This window comes from Bicyclus anynana, chromosome 5 (assembly GCF_947172395.1).
Source record: "Bicyclus anynana chromosome 5, ilBicAnyn1.1, whole genome shotgun sequence".
In the NCBI taxonomy this organism is placed as follows: domain Eukaryota; kingdom Metazoa; phylum Arthropoda; class Insecta; order Lepidoptera; family Nymphalidae; genus Bicyclus; species Bicyclus anynana.
Genome location: NC_069087.1, coordinates 18585406 through 18605064, shown reverse-complemented (window position 1 = coordinate 18605064; position 19659 = coordinate 18585406). Strand labels below are relative to the sequence as shown.

Genomic DNA, 19659 nt, shown 5'->3' with positions numbered 1-19659 from the left:
GGGAAATGGGAAGATCGGTCGTATCAAAAAATATGGTTAAAATTCGTTTACAAACAAAAGAAATTGACTGTAAAATATATTATATTTATTCACAAGTTAAAATTACATGTATTTTTTATAGGTACCTTTTACTCACAGAAATTATAGTTTTAACGTTAAGGACTTATTTTTATTACTCGACTAACGGTTGGTAAATTTTAAAAATATCTAACAAAAACAAATTTTTGCTTAAATACAATATTCAATGTACCTTTGTCTCCGGTTATGTTTTATAAATAAAATATCTAAATTCGTTATTTTGTACACTACTATTACTCGTAATAGGTATACAGGGAGTCCCGTAGTTATTTTATCAAACGCCAGTGAAAGATAAACCATCTTACACCTAATTAATCTATCTAAATCTAATTCGATTAGTTGTTAAAAAAAACGTAGGGTGACCAAGTTATATTTTTTTTCTATCGTGAATCAGTTTTTCAATACCGTTACTGGCTGCTGCAAGATTATAAAGATCTGTTTTTTTTTAATCTTACAGATTGAATTACCAAAGTAAACCATTACATGTTTTTATAAATAATGTTTTATTTATTTTGTAGAAAAACTTTGAGTGCAATAAACTGCGAAATTAAAATAAAATGTCTTTATTAAAAAAGCGGAACATAATTTTAAAACTTATACATGAAAAATTTGTAAATTGGTATCACAGAATAGAGAATAGTCAATTGCGTGCACTTCATAGCAGCAAGAATGCTCTGTCAACCCTATGGACACCTGTATTGAAGAACGAATTTTACATACTTTCAGTATAGTGCTTAGTACTTACTCTAGTTAAAACCTTGTGCACGCCACTGTATATACATAGGACTCTTCTTTGTAGTTACAATGTTGCTGGTAAAAAAATTAAACCGACTTCAAAAATATAAAGCGTATCGACTAAACTAAAAAGCAAAAAATAAAATCGTAATTATTATGTTTCTGCTTTTTTGCTGTTGATTACTTGCTGATCAATTTGAAGGCGGTGCTAACCTGAATTCAAGCAATATAAAGATATCATAAAGATTAAGGTTTTTCAGACAGTGTTCTTTCAGAAACAGCTTAAATTAACACGACACCTAGCTTAGCAGCGCCTGCAAATTGATCAGCAGGTCTGTTTTTTGCTCCATCATCAGATCGGCTCCAGACCGTCATTAAATTGTAGTGCATTAAAGTACATAATGAAACATAAAATCATACAAAAAAAACAGACTCGAATTGAGAGCCTTCTCTTTTAAAGTCGGTTAAAAAGAAGTGCACACATTCCAACTTTTTTCTTAGAAAAAAAAAGATCCCGTCGAATTGATAACATCCTCTTTTTTGCAATCGGTTAAAAATGTTTCACATTTCACATTATCTGCCTACTTGCTCAAAATTACTAGAATTATTTGTTTGGATTTATAAAAAAAAAATATTAACGAAAGTTACTCGACAGATAAAAAGGTTTCTGAACGCTACGGTTACGTCAACGTCAAAGAACATTACCATGCCAAATGTCAAGTGTCAAGTCAATATCAAACCAAATTCAATTTTCAAATTTGATTTGAATTTTAAACGGCTATTGATACGAGTGATTAATTTAATTTATATTCTTTTGGTAAATTGTGAAATTTGCATTATACTTACATACCATGGCTGAATTCCGGACGCCAGTAAAGGCAAAAGCAATTGACATCGTTGAGAAGATCACGATCCCTCCATCACCGTTCCTTAATAGACTTGGCTATGGCACAGGTAAGAATTACGCTTTACTTTTCGGGTTTATTTACTAATCCATGAGGAATAAGACCCCAGAATACAGATAAAATTGCTTTTGTTTCCTGTTTTCTGGAACTAGCACGTAGACTACCTACTGGTTTAGACCTACTCCAGGGTACAAGCGGCTTAGAAATTACATTTAACATAAAAAAACTCGTTACGTTAGAGTAAGCAGAGTAGTCACTCATAACGTCATAACTGGGTTTTAGGCAATAAATAGGACCAAAACCTAATAAGTAAAAGATTTAAACCTCTGAACTATTTTGACAAGTTATCATTTTGAATTAAACTTGAACTTATGTTAATTATTATTGTTCACTTCGTTTATGAATGAGGAGGGAGGTATTTTAGAAACAATAAGTTTGCTATATGCATTGTATATTGATTTTTATCTTAAAGGTGTATCAGTGATGCAGTTGATGCGTTCTCCTAGAGCTGGGCAGATTCGTTCGCCGTGGGCTTTGAAAATGCTCAACAAGAGAGTGAAGCCCAACAGAGTGTACACTGAGCGCCTGCAGGCCGAGGCTGATCTGCTGCAGCGGATGTCTCACCCCAACATTGTGGGCTTCAGGGCATTCAGCAAGGGGAAGATACTGTACCTGGGCATGGAGGCTTGTGATCTGTCTCTAGGGGATATGATTGAGAAGAGATTGGACGAGGATTGTGAACCATTTGCTCCAAAGAAAATATTGAAAGTAAGTTATTTAGTTATCTACAATTCTGTAAGTTGCTTGTGTATTGAGAGTCCTAATTAGTATGAGTAAACATATTACTTTGCAAATGTTTCAAGATGTACAAAACATTTATTTTGCTGGTTTCTAAATTATATTGGCCTTGTGTTGTGCATCTCTCCATTCATATTTCTCAGCAATCTGTAAAAACACAACAGATTATGATATGGAGTAACTCAAAAGATGGATACGACTCACCCCGGTCGGCTACACATTAGCCAGTATCTCCAATGCTGCTAATGTCTAAATGCAGTGATAACCATTTTACATCAGGTGACCAGTTGACATGCATGTTCTGTTATGCATATTGCATAAAACTTTGTTTTTATATGTTTGTATGATTCTATGTGTTCAATATAGTAATTTTTCGTTTTGTGGTATTGGTATTTAATATTGGATGATTTTTTTTTAATTCAAGTGGTAATAGTGTGTTTTTCTATGAAATAACAATGCAGTGAATAGTGACCCTGCTTACTGCATCCAAGGACCAAGGCAGTGGATTTCATACACACAACTGGAAAATATGTGTGATTAGGATAGGTGTTTTCCATTGTCTGTGCGTATACATTATAAAAGTAATTATAAATGTAAATGATATAAAATCAGTTATCTTATTATAAATGTTAATGTACTCATATCAATAGTATGCTTACCTTTGGGGCTAGACAGTGATGTGTGTATTGTATAAGTTATATATTTATTTATTTATCTTCAGGTGGCATCCGACATTGGCAAAGCTTTAGAGTACTTACACACCAAGATGCAGATCCTGCATGGAGACATGAAGTCCTACAACATTCTGGTGAACGGAGACTTTGTGGTGTGCAAGTTGTGTGACTTTGGTGTTTCCCTGCCGCTGGACGAGAATGGAGTCTTTGACAAGGAGAAATCTGAACAGGCCGTGTATTTTGGTAAAGTCGACATTACAATATATTCTTCATCAAATCCTCTAATACATGTTATGTATTCTTACTCAATATTGCTTGACACTGCTATTTTTCAATATATCTATCTATAATATGTAAACTATTGAAAGTTGGCAGGGATGTAAACCACAGTTATAGGTTAGTAGATGTCTGTTAAGAACAGATTTTGCGACAGCAGGTTGAAGGAGGTCTAAGGGAAAATAAAAGTAGAAAATAATCATGACTATTATATGCAGGCACAGAAGCATGGAGCGCCCCTGAGGTGATAAGCGGTGACACCATCACCAGCAAGGCTGACATCTGGCCACTCGGTCTCACACTGTGGGAGATGATGAGCCTCATGCCTCCACACTCACAGACTGATGACGACACCCTGGACATGAGCATGGACAGTCTTAACGAAGAAAGCATGGTGGACATCTTCTCTGAGAGATATGGTAAGCTCTCAATCTCATAGTTGTAACTAAGCTCCCATGATGTCTAATTTATAGTTACTAACCTATGCACCACTTATGTCATATTATATACTTTTTATTTGCTTAACCAGGTGTATGAAATGGCCCTCTCAAATAAAGTATCTTATCTCCCAGTTTTGGGCCAACTGCAAAGGATATGCAAAATTTTCGTGAAATCTGCTCAAGATAATTTATTCCTTCATTGTTTAAAATTAACAGGGTTCAACTGAGTCTTTAATCAGTCGAACCCTGTTGAACACTGAATCTCATTGAAACTCATAGTTTATGAAGATAATCACAGGACCAAGAAGGCAGTTCTAATAAAAAATTATCATGTCTAATTGTGATCTCCAGGAAGTCGGCCCGACATCCCGGCGAACATATCGGAGAAGGCGTACAGGGGCCCGCTGGCGCTGTTCCACTGCTGCACCGAGGCGGAGCCCCGGCGGCGCCCCACGGCGCAGCACCTGCAGCTCAGCGCCGACCACTTCCTGGCCGACTTGTAGACCACTGGCACCTGAGGTTCAATGTGCGCCAAAGGGCATTGGCTAGTTTTGTATGAGGCCGAGATGATGATTTATAAAAAAAAAAATTAAACATAATCCTACTTCAAATAAATTAATTTTGAATTTGAATGTAGTTTGTAATATTGTAATTAATTATTATTAATTTGTTATAAATTTTCATTTTTATTTTTATTTTTTACTTGCCTGAATATAGGCTGAATTTAATATTTGGTTATGGGCTTTAAGTAATTCTATGATTTCCTCCAAAATGTGTTAAACAATCTATCTTTACAACTTTATTACTTTAAAATATGTATGTTCTATCTTTAGATGCGGGTAATTTTGAGGGATTTTAGGTTTTAATAATATTTTATAGGGAAAGTGGTAGGTTTATGTAAATAAAAAATAAATGTTTAAAACAACTATATTCAAGTAACATAAATAAAAATTCAACAATGTACTTCTTAACATCTAAATACCTGTCGCTTCACAATATACCACAATTGTATACAAAATTGTGTTTTATAATACATTATACAATATATAGTGATAATGTATGGTGAATGTACTGAAATATAGTTGTGTTTATAAATATCTTTCTAAATTGTATGTAGTTGTCAACTTACACTGAGACAATGACACGTCTCCTGTAATGCTGTACTTCAAAACTTATTCTATAATGATAATTAAATAAGTAATTCGAGATTGTAGTTTTTAGCAGATCATATAAAACTAGTGCATCTATAGAGTACATCTTCAAAATAATATCTCTATGGTAGTGAAATACTAGACCATAGTCTAGTGAAAATCTTTTGCCAAAAGTAAAAAGGAAAAATTAAAAATTAATATTCAAAGCAACTGTATAGATGCTTTTTTATGATAATAAAATTCATTTTATAGAACAAAGTGCTACCTTAACACAACATAATATTAAAAAAAAAATATTTATACTTTGTTAATGATTACTTATAATTTAAGCAGGTATATACCTAATACATTTTTTATATAGTGTACTGCATTGTTTTATTGCCACTGGCGTTATGTGTTGTGCGGAGCATTTAGTTATTGTCATATTGATATAATAAATAGTTATCATGACACAACTTCTAGTATAAAGTTAAAGTTTAATAGTTATAGCTTGGCAAATTCGTTCATAACACTCCGGATGGCCCGCGGGAGCCGGGAGTGGGGCACTACCCGCGCAGTCGTCCCCTCCCGTCGCCCGCATATCATGGGAGTGTCATCAACAAACTTGCCAAGCTAGTAGTATAGTAGTAGTGTACTTATAATTAGTATAAAACCATACTTCATGGAATAAGTGTGTTTCTTTAGAATAAAAAAAACTGGTGAAAATGTTTGTTTTAAAAAGTACTATTTATAAAATTACGAGATTCAAGAAACAAATTATTTCCGATACTAAAATATTAACAGTTTGTCTAATTGACTAGTTAAACTTAAATGTACTTGTGAGAGTGCCTTACTACTACTTAAAATAACTTGTAATATAGTTTAAAATAATGGTCTATATTACATAAAACATGAATATTATTATAGTTAAAAATAAAGAAATTTATTCAAATGTGGACTTGTTTTGTTTTTTTTAATAGTCATATTATAATAACAAACACAAAAAACATACGCGTCGAATTGAAAACCTTCTTTATTTTGAAGTCGGTTAAAAATGGCAACTGGTGAAGACAAAGTTATACTTGAAGTGCAATTATATTCCACTTGTGGGCTGGTTGGAGTTGACAATTATTTTTTGGTGTGAAAGTTTCAGCTTTAAGCACAAAGTCAAGTTGCGGCCAATGGATATACACAGACTATAATTAATCTGTGAAAAAAAAGTACTTTACAGAAGAGTTGTTGAGTTTTATTTTTTCATGTCTCTGTTTCTGTCATAGTTAAATAGTTTTGCTTTCCTTTTTAAATACCATGATAGAACATAACAATTGTGTTTTATAATGTGATATTGTTATACTTGTTATCGCCGCGTTGCAACGACTTGCGATACGGCTTCAGTGTGCTCGTGGCGTTCGAGCTGTTCACATCTCTTGTTGTGTAATTTATGGGTTACTTGGGATAGGCGGGAAGAGTGACTTGAGTGGAAAAGGGGAGTGGTTGTTAACAGTCAAAGGTACCTTTTAACCCTACACACAACGTTCACAAGTGCGTGACTTCACTCAAGGTCATTCTCTGCCATTCTAGGGTCTTATTTTGGTTACAGTTTGATTTGTTAATTAAGTTGTTCTAACAAATGTTATGAATCATAACCTTTGTTCGACATTAGTTTTCTTATTTTTGTAATCACTTCTGAGTCTGCTAAAATACTTTACAATAATATGCATTTCCTAATCTTGCATGGTTCCGATTTCACATCTCATAGAGAAAATTATATTTCTGATTTTTCACTTTTATTAACATTGTAGGAAAGTACCTATACAAATATAGTAAGTATATAATTATTGCTTAAAACAAAACAATATTATCTAACATTTAGGTATTAAAATAGTAAGTTATTATATGTTTATAATAATTCGTGTAGTGTTACGATATTATTGCATGTACATTTCATTACTATATTAATATTTACATATATAGGTATTTTATGTGTAGGTTCTTACATATAAAGGTATCAAGCTTAGGTAGCTGATGTCAAGACTTGAGCCTTTTGATAACGATTTTACTACATTTTTACCTGAAAACCTAGTTCTGGTTAGGATTAACCCTCAGAATACAGAAGATTAACCTTAACTTGTAATCCTCTGGTTAGATGATTAGCGCGCGTTTATCTTAACATTAGGTGATAGTAATCTATCAAATCTTAATTATATACAAAAAAAATAACGCGATAAGTCCCTTTGTATAATTGTGTCAATAATTGACATTTATCTACATAATGATTGTAGTTTTCCAAAAATGGTATCTCTTTTTGTGTCTTACTTTAATTTGACTCAGTTTTAAAATAAGCCCATTTTAAGCTCTTTGTGAAGCGAATCTTTGTGTTTTTCTGTTGAATAAATACGGTTTATAAAATATTGCTTTATTTACAGACATTTTATATTAAAAAATAATTATTTTTAGTCAATATATTGCTATTACGTGAGGTATACATATAAGGCGACGCTACAATGTGATTACTTGATAATTTGATATCATAATATGAGAGAGTTTATATATTTTCTTACAAGATTTTTGCTCGTCGATAAGTTATACACCTCTTAAATAATACCGACATACAAATCAATGTACACCAAGATGGCTGTAAATAAACAATTTCCTAGGAACTTCGAAACTTATTTACAGGAACTACCGATTTATAAAAATTATTTAAAAACCGATACAAAAGCCGCGAGCATAAATTGAACACGCGTTTATTTATATATCGACACATAGATGGCGCTATAGCTTGGCAACTTCGTTCGTAACACTCAATGGTCCACGCGGGCCGGAGGGCGTGTAGCGATAAATGAAAAACCCACGACTGATGCACCTCATATTCCCGCACGCACGATTTCACACCCGCGTAGTCTTTCCCCCCGTCGCCCGCCCGCCACTACACATACACTGACAATACAAGAAGTTGATGGCAAAAAGATCCACTGATATGAATAGGTATTGTTGGGAGTATGCGCCGAATTATTTTTGGAAATGCTAACAATGGACGTTAGATGGGTAATGTATAAAATCAGTTTTTTTATATTATACCTACATACATAGAGTCTTGCTAATGAAAGTAGAGACTGAAATCGCCCCTCAAATGAAAAAAAAAACAGTTAAACAAAATAAAAAAAGCATGCTTTTCATAATTTGTTTTCTTGTTTGTGAATACATTACTACCTATAAGTAAGTATTAAACTCAGTTAATTGAATATTTGCATTATAACTTTCAGAATTATTTTTAAATTTGACGGGCGCTTTCAGTTTACTTTCATCATAGACAAGAATATTTCATTAGCCAAACTCGATTACTACGTATTGCTTATAGCGCCATCTATCGGATGCCCATGGTTTACGTTTAACGATACTAGATGGCGCCACACACCGCGAGCGATGGCAACAATACGTAATTGCCTAATAATAATAAAGCCATCTATCGGTCAACTATGGTTTACGTTTAACGATACTAGATGGCACCACACAATATCACTCGCGGTTGGTATTACGAGTGTTCCTTAGTCATTGGATCCAATACACAATGCTATGACATGAACGTAATGAGAATGGAGATGGTGAGTGGTGGCAGTTACATGGTGTGAGTCGTATATCACGAGTGCTCCAGCTGCTTGAGGTAGGCGACCACGTCCCGCTTGCCGGCGCTGGCGGCGGCCTGCAGCGCGGTGAGGCCGGCGGCGTTGCGGAGAGTGGTCACCGGCACCACGTCGCTGCCGACGGCCACGCGGCGCCGCGCCAGCAGCCGCACGCACGCCAGCTGCCCGAACATGGCCGCGCCGTGCAGGGCCGACTGACCGTTCTGAACACATTATTAATAATAGGGGATGAAGTATGACATTGCTGTTTTATTGCAATAGGTTTTTTAAATTGTACATTTTCATATGTCGCTAAATTTTCTACGTAATCAATAGTTATTTATGCAACTGTCCGTAATGAGGGTGATCGTAGCAAGAGTGGTTTTTAGTAGTTAGTAGTAGTTTAGTAGCAGCACGAGTGCTACTATAGCTAATTACGTGCAGTGGTTTACAATACTTTTTCTGCGACCATGATAAAAGAAATTAATGAATTATTAAAACTTGGTAAATTGGCATTCGGCAAGGCCTCCTGGACTTTGTATCGGCGTGGCCTTCTAGATTTTGGCTCTTGTAAGGAAGCCTGAATTGTAGTAGCCATGGCATTGGCCATTGCCCATTGCACAATACGAATACGCACGAGTGCTACAATCGCTAATTACGTGTAGTGGCATACAATACTTTTTCGACGACCATGAGAAAATAAATAATAGAATTAACAAAAATTGTTAAGTAAATAATTAGTGTTGGGCCTCTTCGATTTTTGTATCGGCGTGGCCTCCAAGATTTGTCTCTAATAAAAAAGCCTGAATGTTTGTAGCCATGGAACTATTTACAAATGAAAAAAAAAAAATTGTAGCACGGTTTTTGTCGTGTTAAGAATGAATAGTTTTGTAATAAGGTTTGAGGTTTACATTGATTAGACTAAGAAATGGGAGTAAAAATAATATTTTTTCTAACAGAAAAGGAAGAATGTCATCTAAATACATAAATCATAGGACATTTTTCACTGGATATATAGATTTAATAATAATGAGTGTAGTGATGTACTGACCGGCAGTATCCCCAGGTTGGGCTTGTACTTGAGCAGCTCGGCCACCACCGCGCCGTGCCCCTTGTGCGCCGCCTTGAACAGCGGCGTCGCGCCGTCCTGTGCGACATTGCGACATAGTCATGAGTACGTCCATTTGATATACAAACTTTATATATTTTAGATATATAGATTAGTGTAATGTGCCTGTAATTACACCGGCGACCATGCTCTTGCGACCAGCACAGCTAAGCTGTAAGGCGGCAGCTACCACTCCGGCGAGTGCCCGACGCGCCACTCACCGGGGCCGCAGTCGCCGCTCACACAGCGCGCCCTACCTGCCGTAGCTTGTCGGCGTGCGCGCCGGCCGCCAGCAGCGCGCGCGCCACTCGCTGGTGGCCGCACTGCGCCGCGATCCACAGCGGCGAGGCGCGGTCGGCGCGCGCGGCGTCCACGGCGGCGCCGGCCGCCAGCAGCGCGAGGCACACCTCCTCGTGTCCGTTCTGTGCCGCTATGAACAGCGGCGTCGCCTTGTCCTGACGTCAGAGGTTACACTTGTAGCAACATCATTGAGCTCAAGACATGGTACAATTGAGATATCCATTTACGACAAAATCCATCCAGGTAACAAAAACTTGTTTAGATAGCCAAAAGTTACGATTGTTTGATATTACATAGTCGTTTATATTCTTGATGTTAAGGTACCTAATACATATTACAAGGTGTACATAATATTACAATTTATCTTGCTTTGAACTAAACACACAAGTAACAAATCTCAATAAAGCATGCAGCATTAGGACAATGGGAAGTCGTCACCTTCATGCAGGAGTTGACGTTGGCGCCCCTCCGGATGAGCTCCTCCACCACGGGCAGGTGTCCGCACTGACACGCCACGAACAGCGGGGTGCCGCCGTCCTACGACACAGAACTATGAGTTATAACTTAATGGTCTAAGGTTATAACTTACAAAAGCAACTATACTGTGATGACAGACTGGATACTCGGTATCTTGTGTCAGTATCAACCGGTCTTGGAATAGGTAAAATCACGAGTTCATCCAGCACACAATCGTCCATCGGCATGAACGTGCTTCTAAGCTGAGGCCCCGAGTTTCACAGAATCAGTGCCGGATTTAGGAAACTTGATGCCCTAAGCAATCTTTCCTTATGAGCCTGTACGTATCCCTAAGTATCAATTAACAAAAAAAGCCATTTTGAAATTATTTACACTTTAAGTATCCAAGTCTGCACATCAGTACACGTCTTTTCAGTGACGTTCAGTCCCTGTAAGTTCTTCTAGCTCTTGAGAGACTCTCATTTCTAACCTCGCACACACTTGAAGCTCTTTTTCATATCTTGAAGGAAGAGAGCTCTCTTCCATATCTTGAAAGGAAGAGAGTTCTCTTTCATATTTTGGAGAGGAAGACACCCTAAGACAGAATTGCAATGTTTGAGTTTCCGACTTGTGCAGATATGAGCACATAGAACGTACAGCACATTAAACTCCCAAAATTTAATTTCGCGTATGCTGAGTAGAAGTAGAGAAGATTACCACACATACGGATACCACACAAATAAGGGAGGACAAACGAGGATTGGGAAAGAGATGAGAAGATTCTCAAAACAGGATGGTATGAAGAAATGCATTGCGGTCCCGTGTGTGACATTGTTTTAATCAGTGCAAATCAGACATGCCCTGCCGACAGGGGAAGTACGAAGGGACTATTTTCCTCTTCATCGAAAAAAACACATGCTCGACGCCGCTGCGGTACCTTGCGGGTGTGGGAGCATACAAGTAGTGATTCAGCAGACGTATGTGTTACCGTGCTGGGCGCGTCGATGGCGGCGCCGCAGTCCACCAACAGGCACGCGATGTCGAGGAAGCCGCCCTGCGCCGCGAAGAACAGCGCGCTCGTCCCTGTCTGACAGAGCACCACACTTGTACCTCGGTTACTTATGCTATCCAGGCATTCAAATATATACAAATGTATGTACAGAAATAAAAAGCTCAACCTATAATTTGGGTATATTATTGAGATCGGAAATAAAGAAAAAGTTATCTTAATAAACCAAATTCCACGTAGTCAATGAAAACAGAAAAAGGGCTATCATTGTCAGAGTAGTACAGAATACAAGTGTTTGGTGTATTTGGTTATATTTCCACACCGCGTTGCATGAACAAGTTAAAGTTAAGTCTAAGCCCCTTAGTATCGATTCGAAACGGGCATACAACTGTAACTAAATGAAATTACCCATTTCTCTACTAAAATTTTCGCTAATTTGTTTTAACGATTCTGACGGAAAAATACCTGAGCCGTTTTAAAAAAATTTCAAAATTCATAACTAGGCCACACCACTTTCCATTCACAGTATATTAAAATAAAACGACTACGACAAAATAATTAAAACGTTCTACAGAATGTACCTAAAAGTAAGTCAAGAAGTCGTATAGCTCGCGAGCTCGAGCGCAATGAAAGGGCTCATAAGCGGGAACTGTGACGATGAAAAGCGCACAAAGCCGGCACTTCACTAGCGAGCACGTCTTTCAGAGCTTTCGACATAACAAAGGGGCAATTTTAAAGACGATTAGAACCTTTGATGAAATTGTTCTTTTCTAAAATTATTAATGATTATTACTTTTAACAACTAAAATTTAACTATGACTAGAGTTATTACTGTAGTCTTTAAGCGCACTTAAAAATCTGTGTATTGGTTCACTGGATCACTGCTCAACTCGTTGAGTTGATTAAAATCTGGGGTGGGTTAGCTAAATGAAGGTAAAAGTAACCTGGAGTTAGGAAGGCGTTGTATCTAAACCTAAACCTTGATTCCACATGTTTCGAAAAGTGACCACATTTTAAGTCAGGTCGGTGTACCGTCCCAATGTGTGTGAGGCAATAGCCGTGACACTCGTGTGACCTTTGACAACTCAAAGGCGAGGTTCCGTCCTGGTACCTATCTCTTGTAAAATTAACTTTAAAAGCTCGTAACAATATGAACAGAGAGTTACCGTCCTGCAGCAGGCGGGGTCGGCGCCCTGCGCCAGCAGCTCCCGCACGCACTCCGTGTGACCCATGGCCGCTGACAGGATCAGCGGCGTGGTGCCATCCTGCAACAAAAACCCAGATGAGAGCTTTATTTTTTTTATGCAATATAGGTATGCGCTTGAGTAAGCCCGATGGTAAGCATTAATGCGGTCTAAGTTGGAGCAGGTTTACCACTCTTGCTTTGAAGGTGTTCAAATTATAAGTGTCAGGAAACACAAACGTCGGAAGGGCATTCCAAATTTTTGATGTACGAATTAGAAATGTGGATGCGTTTCGTACGAGTTGCCTGGACGTCCACAATATATAGATGCTACTCGAAATCTTTAAATTTTACACAACAAACAACAACAATAACAAAAGTGAAAAAGCATCTTCTAAGCCAGGTAGCAGATTATCTTCAGGACCGTATAATGCCCGTCCGACGTGTCCTCTGCGTGATCCTATCCGAAATATCTGCAGAAGAATCAATCATCTGACGACATCAAACGGGTTGCAAGGGATACGGGATACGGGAGACCTCAAGGTTTAAAAGTATTAGTCTATTTCAGCAGTGGGGGGTTCATCGGCTGACAATGGGGATGATGATGAGGCAACCGCAACTAATCTTAGATCACATCTACCCTAACCAGGTGTGATCGTGGTCAAGCGCATGGCTATCCCACGTAAAGAAAAGCCGCTGCATTGCTCCCAAGGTCAAGCAACTCGTAACACAAAAGCTCCAGTAAATCCGATCGCCTCGGGCGTGTGTTGCGCAACATCGCGATGCGATCGCGCTGTCGGTATAACTCAGCAGCAATAACAATTACGACCTCTGGGTTACTCGGCGCTAGGAATAAGAGAAAGCGATTACATTTTTTTTCTTTTCTCTTTTAAAGAGCTGAGTCACTCACGATTTTACGTAAATTATTAGGTATATTGACAACCAGAAAAGTATTTAGCCATTCTTGAGAGAAGTAGAGCTTCAGAAGTAGACTTATTATCCTTATGACCCTGTAGCCAGACTTATTCTATATCGATTGGTAGAACCTATGTTCTGGATATAAAATTAAAAGTAAGTAAATAATAATAATTAAGTATAATTTTTGATGTTTAAAATGAGTGTGATGTAAATGTTCTGGAACCATCCGCGGAGGTTTCTCGCCGAGTCGATTGATGTTCTTGTATCATCCATCATGAATGTCATCAATGCTTGACTTTTATTTTAGTCAGTTAAGTTAATACTCAACATATTAGCATCGGCATCCGTTTTGCCGTAGGTCATTTAAAATAAACAATAAGAAAGCATCTTTTGAATAAATATGCTAAATCTTGAAGTCTAATAAAATTGAAAGCATCATTTACTGCTTGGGAATTCTACATACATATATAAATCTTTATGATCGCTGTCGCTTATAACTTAAACACGAGCAACTATCGAAATAAATGACCAAAAAAATTCTGAAAGTGGAACACTATTACAGTACAATCTTTGTGATAGATTGATTTCGGTTGCGTATAACGCGGAGCGCGTCGGGCACCTTCGATATTATTTGCGTTGTTATTTTCATCGATCATGAGATTGCGTATAACTAATGAATGTGATTGCTCTTGCTTTCCTGAGTGGTAGTTTCCTATTTTTTCTAATAATTAATTATCTATCGTCTGCTGGATAAACAAAATGAGGGGCTTGATGATGTTATTAGGTAAAGAATAACCTGGAAAAAAATCAAGCCACCTTATCACGTTAGAGAGTTCACAGGTCCGTCTGTGGCGAACGAACTCTTTCGTTCGCCCACTTTAGGTTAGGCCATCTACATTCACATTCCAGATTCATTTCATATTTAGAATACCCTTGACCGCATGCGCATGCGTGGATATATTGTTTCGCCCATCCATTACATCTTTACCAGTCCTCCATTCCACACCGCATCATCACTTTGATAGTCCTTTTATTTTATATCCTTTTACAATTGTTATAATAAGTAAAGTGAATAAATATACCAATCAACATCGTCGTTTTCATATCTATATAATAATATCCAAACCTCCATGGCGATACGTCGTGCAAAAAAAATCGTGTTTCTTTGTAAACAGTTACACAATCAATCGTCAATTTTCTCTTCCAATTTTCATTTCCAAGACGATCGGATTGACAATGACGCAACTGGTGACGATATTACTATAGATATAGGACTGGACTAGAATTTGCTACCCAAAGCTAGTAAATTCCAGAGATAAGTTTTAGAAGACATTAATGCTTTTCGCTCACTGCCCCTTAAACTTTATTACCAAAGAAGCACAAAGTATTGTTTAACGTGTTCAATAAATAGTTGCAAAAAATGCAACAATTGTTGCAACATCGCTATCGAAACAAAGATCAAAACTAGGTGTATTGAAGCAAGACCAACATTAGCTAAGTATTGCATTTTGGCAACACATGAAACTAGAGTTTGGAATGGTATTTATGAAAAAAGTTCAAAAGACTTTCATGGTGATGAAGAAGAAAACCCTAACGGATCAAAGTAAGTATAGTAAAAAGATTGTATGTCGGTGTATTCGCTCATAAATCATCCTCTGAATGTTTCCTCTCTCAGACACGTCATTAACCTAAAAACGAACGTTCTCGACTATTACGAAACACGGCACAGTACATAAATAGAGTCGCTGTTTAATGTACACCGTATTGACTCTTAAAGGATTAAGCTCACTATAAACAATTTATTCTTCAGTTGTTAGATGCGGCAAATGGTGTACGAAACTACCTCTATTGGGAAGTTTTTAATTGTAGTTTCGTCCGTATAATTATTTATAATAATATAATATTTTTAGAAAATAATTTAGAATTTCTACTAGTACACTAACGGTCGCTGAAAGAGTAATCCAGATCTTTGCAGGATTTATTAGGAACGTAAATATATGTCTCTTAGTAATATTAATAACGTAACTTTTTATAGTGTTTAGTTGTTTTTTATATAACCTTGACATAATAGTCAGATCGTTAAGCTGATGAAGTAAAAAACATCGTTTATGAAATATGACAACATACCAGAAAGCATGAAATGGAAGGATGCAATTTTACAATGCGGAGCACGCCAACCTGGGTTGTAGATGCTAAGTCTAAGTGTTTGTCATTTCACTGGCAACCATAGGTACCCTTCAGATACATGCTTCCTTAAACGATATCTTATTTTTTCTAATATTCAGGACTGCAGCAGGTGCATTGAGGAGTTAGGGTGAGCGAAAAATCTCTACCACATTCAAGACTAAGAGCCTGAAACTTCGCGGGATGAATAGCCTCTACGCCAAGATCTATCGTCTACATGGAATGGGATTTGTGGGCTGAGATCAGTCCACGCTCCCGTTGTGACTGTGGTTGGAATCTATGCCCGAGTGATGTAAGTAAGCTTTGCTATACGTATAGACGGACACTCACTCTGTCCCTGGAGTCGATGTGCACCTTGCCCGTGTCCAGCAGCTGCTTGAGGCGCTCGCAGTCGCCGCGTAGCGCCGCCAGGTGGAACTGCACGTCCGTGCGAGACTCCTTCTGTAACAACAAAGAGTTTCTTCATTACAAACATGCCTAGTCGACAGAAATTGCCTTACCAATTCTGTCCCTGAGAAAATATTGCGATCTATGACCAGTTCTCCCAGGACTTTATAGCGTTGTAGTTTTCTTCTTCCAAAAGCAGCAGAGATTTTTTCGATAGCAAAAAAATGTCTGCTTAACAGAGAGCACATTAAGCTTATTATCATTAATATCTGATAAGAATCATTACCACCCTTAAGCACATTAACTTGCGTTGGATCAACCGCTTGACCCAATTTCCTCTCCTGTAGAAAAAGACAGTAATGAGAAATCAAAGATGAGTTTATCGCCACAAAAACTGAATTCACTGTCAATGCCAAGTTCAGTGCGAACAAGTCGACAGCTCGCCTGCAGTCGCGCTAACTAATCGGATCACACAAAAAGCGTGTCATTGTTCGCCGCGAATGGTTCACACACGCGTGCGGTGTTGCAGCATCCCGCGTTTTGCTTTTATCAATCAACAGGATCCAATCAGGGTTGTCTACAATTCAGATAAGTAATACCTACACGGTTACACCTAGACAAATCCAACTCCCATCGAGCTTTTAAAGAGTAGTCGAATTCGTCGTGCTTTTGCAATTTAATAATTCAATTGTTATTGATTCAGCAATACAGAAAATACGAGATGAAATAAGTATATATATCAAGCAGTGATGGCAAAACCTACTGAATATACTCGTAGAAGCATTAATTAATGTGAATACACCCATTGGTGTGGTAATTAATATAGATAACAAAGCTTTAAAATTAATTATCAGATGTGCCATCTTATCTTTCTTATAAATTAAAATTATAGCCTTATATTTTAACTAATTTTTTTTATTCTGTACTCAATCCCAATCTAATTTTTACTTTTGCTTGCAAAATCTTCTGTTGGACATTGTATAAAGATTATGTATCTACATATTATATGTTATCTAAAACAAAAGGAATATTTATGTCACGTCTAACAGCAGTGCAAAAATGTCCAATGTCATAACGGTTCGTGAATTACCGTCAATCGTTTCCCCCTAGGGGCGGCCCTGGCTGCAACTGTAACATATACCCACCTAACTGTTTACATGTTTGAACGCACAGCACTCACGCGAAACACACATTACACTGAATGAGAACTTACAGCGACCATACACGATGTATTTCAGCTGCTTGAGCAGTCCCCCGGTTCTTTAAACCACCCGGACGTGGATTTCAACTAAACACATGGGTTCAATATTGTTATTATTAAGTACTCAAACCCCATCGATTGTCTCATAGGAAATGCCCGTTACGACATTCCCTACTCGTATATTCTTGTAAAGGTATCTATGCTTGTAACCATTCCCTCATAATCATTCTTCATCTCATAAATATGTAATTCTCTCTCCACTTATCATTTTAAAATTTCAAAATTCTCGTTTAAATTTTGTTTTTCTTTATATTTGTCAATTTTAATTCTATTATTCGTACGACCTATACTTTTTGCATGCTGTGGCTACCTATAAGTAAAATTATATATGTTAAGCTACCCTTATTTGTAAAATATTTTGTATGTGTTCATATAATTTTGTTGGTGGTCCAAATAAATAAATAAATAACCGTATACTCGTACATCTTACTTCCGCAGAGGTTCTGTGCTCGCCTATAAACACCATGGTGAAGCTGCTACGGCCTTATTAAAATGTCTATAGCAAACACAGAAAGATAGCCTGAGTAGATACTGCCAACTTACAGCAAATTATAATTCTTTTCAATTTATTTTACTTCGATTCCCAATTTACCGATTAAATTATTTTCATTAAAATGCCATTTTAATTAGTTATGTATTTTTTTTTTTTTATATAACGAATTAAAAATAGAGGCTATCATAGATTTAAGAGTCGGTACGGAGGAGGCTATATACGAATCAAGCTTCTCTTTTAAATGCCATCAAGGCTTAGGCGGAGGAGTCAAAGGCCTAAAATTGCCACCATCGCGTGTCAATTTACCTCGGTGCAAAAATAATAATATCCGTCCAGAATACACGTAATACCATGCAATAACGGATAGTTTACATTTGTGAATGAAGGCCTTTCATGTCATTTCGTTTAAAAGCAATCAAAGTTTATTATCCTCTTTTGCAAAGTTATGAGTTGAGAATGGATTGCTCGGAGGAAATAAATCTAATCTGCGGTTCTGCCATAAACTCATGATGATTAATTTATTACGAATGGGCGTTTGCGATCAGGTAGCCTATTCCCGCGACTTTGTCTGCATGGAATAAGAAATCAATTTTTTTTTTCGGTATTTTTTTTCAACTTACGTCCGTTTCTTATGTCTGCTTAACTTGGCTTAATCTACCTGTGACTCTGTACTAGAAATCTCAATAGGTAGAAATTTTATTGCTATTTGTTGCTTCTTATCGATCCAAATAAGTTTTTTAATCACTTTCTTTAACTCTTACATATATCTCGCAAAAAGCTTTATTACTACTATAGCCTACTATAAAAATTATTTTGTATAGTATCTACAGAATAAAGCGAAATATTAATATAAAATGTATGTGTACGGTGGGGGCGATGAAGCACGGTACTACGGCACGTTAGTCGCGGCAGGCGGATACGGTGACCATGCTGTAGATGATACAGGGATTTTGGATAATTTTGTCTTTGTCTGAGAAATTAAACCTTAAAACCTCTATAGTTCCAAGTTCAAGGGGCTAAAGTTGATACCGAGAAATCATGGCTTAAGTCCCCGCTAGGCAATTGTCGTACCCATTTTTAACAATCTTTACTAGTAATTGAACGATAATTGGGCATAGATCAAAATAAAAAGCAAATATTATATTCTAAAAATATGTATATTCGTTTCTATCTAACGTAGCTGACTATGGCCTCTATTCATGATTCGAGCTCAGTGAGCTAATGATGGGTTGTTGTGAAGAAAAACAAAAGATTGAACATACTTTTTTATATCACCTGGTAGTAAAACATTCAACAGACATCATTTCTGTTGTCATTTGACGCGGTCTTCAACGCTTTCTCTTTTTATTATTTTACTTTTTTACAAGTAGGAGCTTCGAGCTTTATTTATTTTGCACGGATAGACCGCACTACTTATAAATGAAATAATTTTTATTAAATTTAAAAACACACAGCAGAGTACAGGCTGTCTAAAAGAGACAGGGATAAGGAGCTTAGACCCACCGGATTGGCGAATTTAGCATGGCAATGTAAATTTTAAATATAGCCGTAAAGACTAATCTTAGACTGCATCATCACTTACCATCAGGTGAGATTGTAGTCAAGGGCTAACTTGTAAAGAATAAAAAAAAAACCGTTAAGTCAACGATGTGGTGGACGGACTGTCCATAACAAATAGCCACAGTTGGTTGCCCCAGCGGT

The 19659-nt window shown here is 37.1% G+C and overlaps 2 protein-coding genes across 2 annotated transcripts in view; one reads left to right on the top strand and one right to left on the bottom strand.

Moving 5' to 3' along the window:
- Positions 1-1544: 1544 nt before the first annotated feature.
- Positions 1545-5992, top strand: LOC112051027 (lymphokine-activated killer T-cell-originated protein kinase homolog). The gene is made up of 5 exons (XM_024089492.2): positions 1545-1767; positions 2191-2486; positions 3238-3433; positions 3685-3885; positions 4258-5992. The coding sequence occupies exons 1-5, from the start codon at positions 1665-1667 to the stop codon at positions 4407-4409; spliced, it is 948 nt and encodes a 315-aa protein (XP_023945260.1). The 5' UTR covers positions 1545-1664; the 3' UTR covers positions 4410-5992.
- Positions 4820-19659, bottom strand: part of LOC112051050 (ankyrin repeat domain-containing protein 29) — a 40077-nt gene continuing 25237 nt past the window's right edge. The window contains exons 2-8 of the mRNA XM_024089515.2: positions 16148-16258; positions 12699-12797; positions 11512-11610; positions 10506-10604; positions 10025-10222; positions 9711-9806; positions 4820-8883 (exon numbers count right to left, since the gene is read on the bottom strand). Of these exons, the coding sequence (XP_023945283.1) occupies positions 8677-8883; positions 9711-9806; positions 10025-10222; positions 10506-10604; positions 11512-11610; positions 12699-12797; positions 16148-16258 (909 nt within the window). The 3' untranslated portion in view covers positions 4820-8676. The remainder of the gene's footprint in view (positions 8884-9710; positions 9807-10024; positions 10223-10505; positions 10605-11511; positions 11611-12698; positions 12798-16147; positions 16259-19659) is intronic.

Excerpts from the sequence above, each read along its gene's own strand:
- LOC112051027 (XM_024089492.2), top strand. The coding sequence starts at position 1,665 with ATGGCTGAATTCCGGACGCCAGTAAAGGCAAAAGCAATTGACATCGTT. Across the intron at positions 3,434-3,684 it reads TGAACAGGCCGTGTATTTTG|GCACAGAAGCATGGAGCGCC; the intron begins GTAAAGTCGACA and ends TATTATATGCAG. Across the intron at positions 3,886-4,257 it reads CATCTTCTCTGAGAGATATG|GAAGTCGGCCCGACATCCCG; the intron begins GTAAGCTCTCAA and ends TGTGATCTCCAG.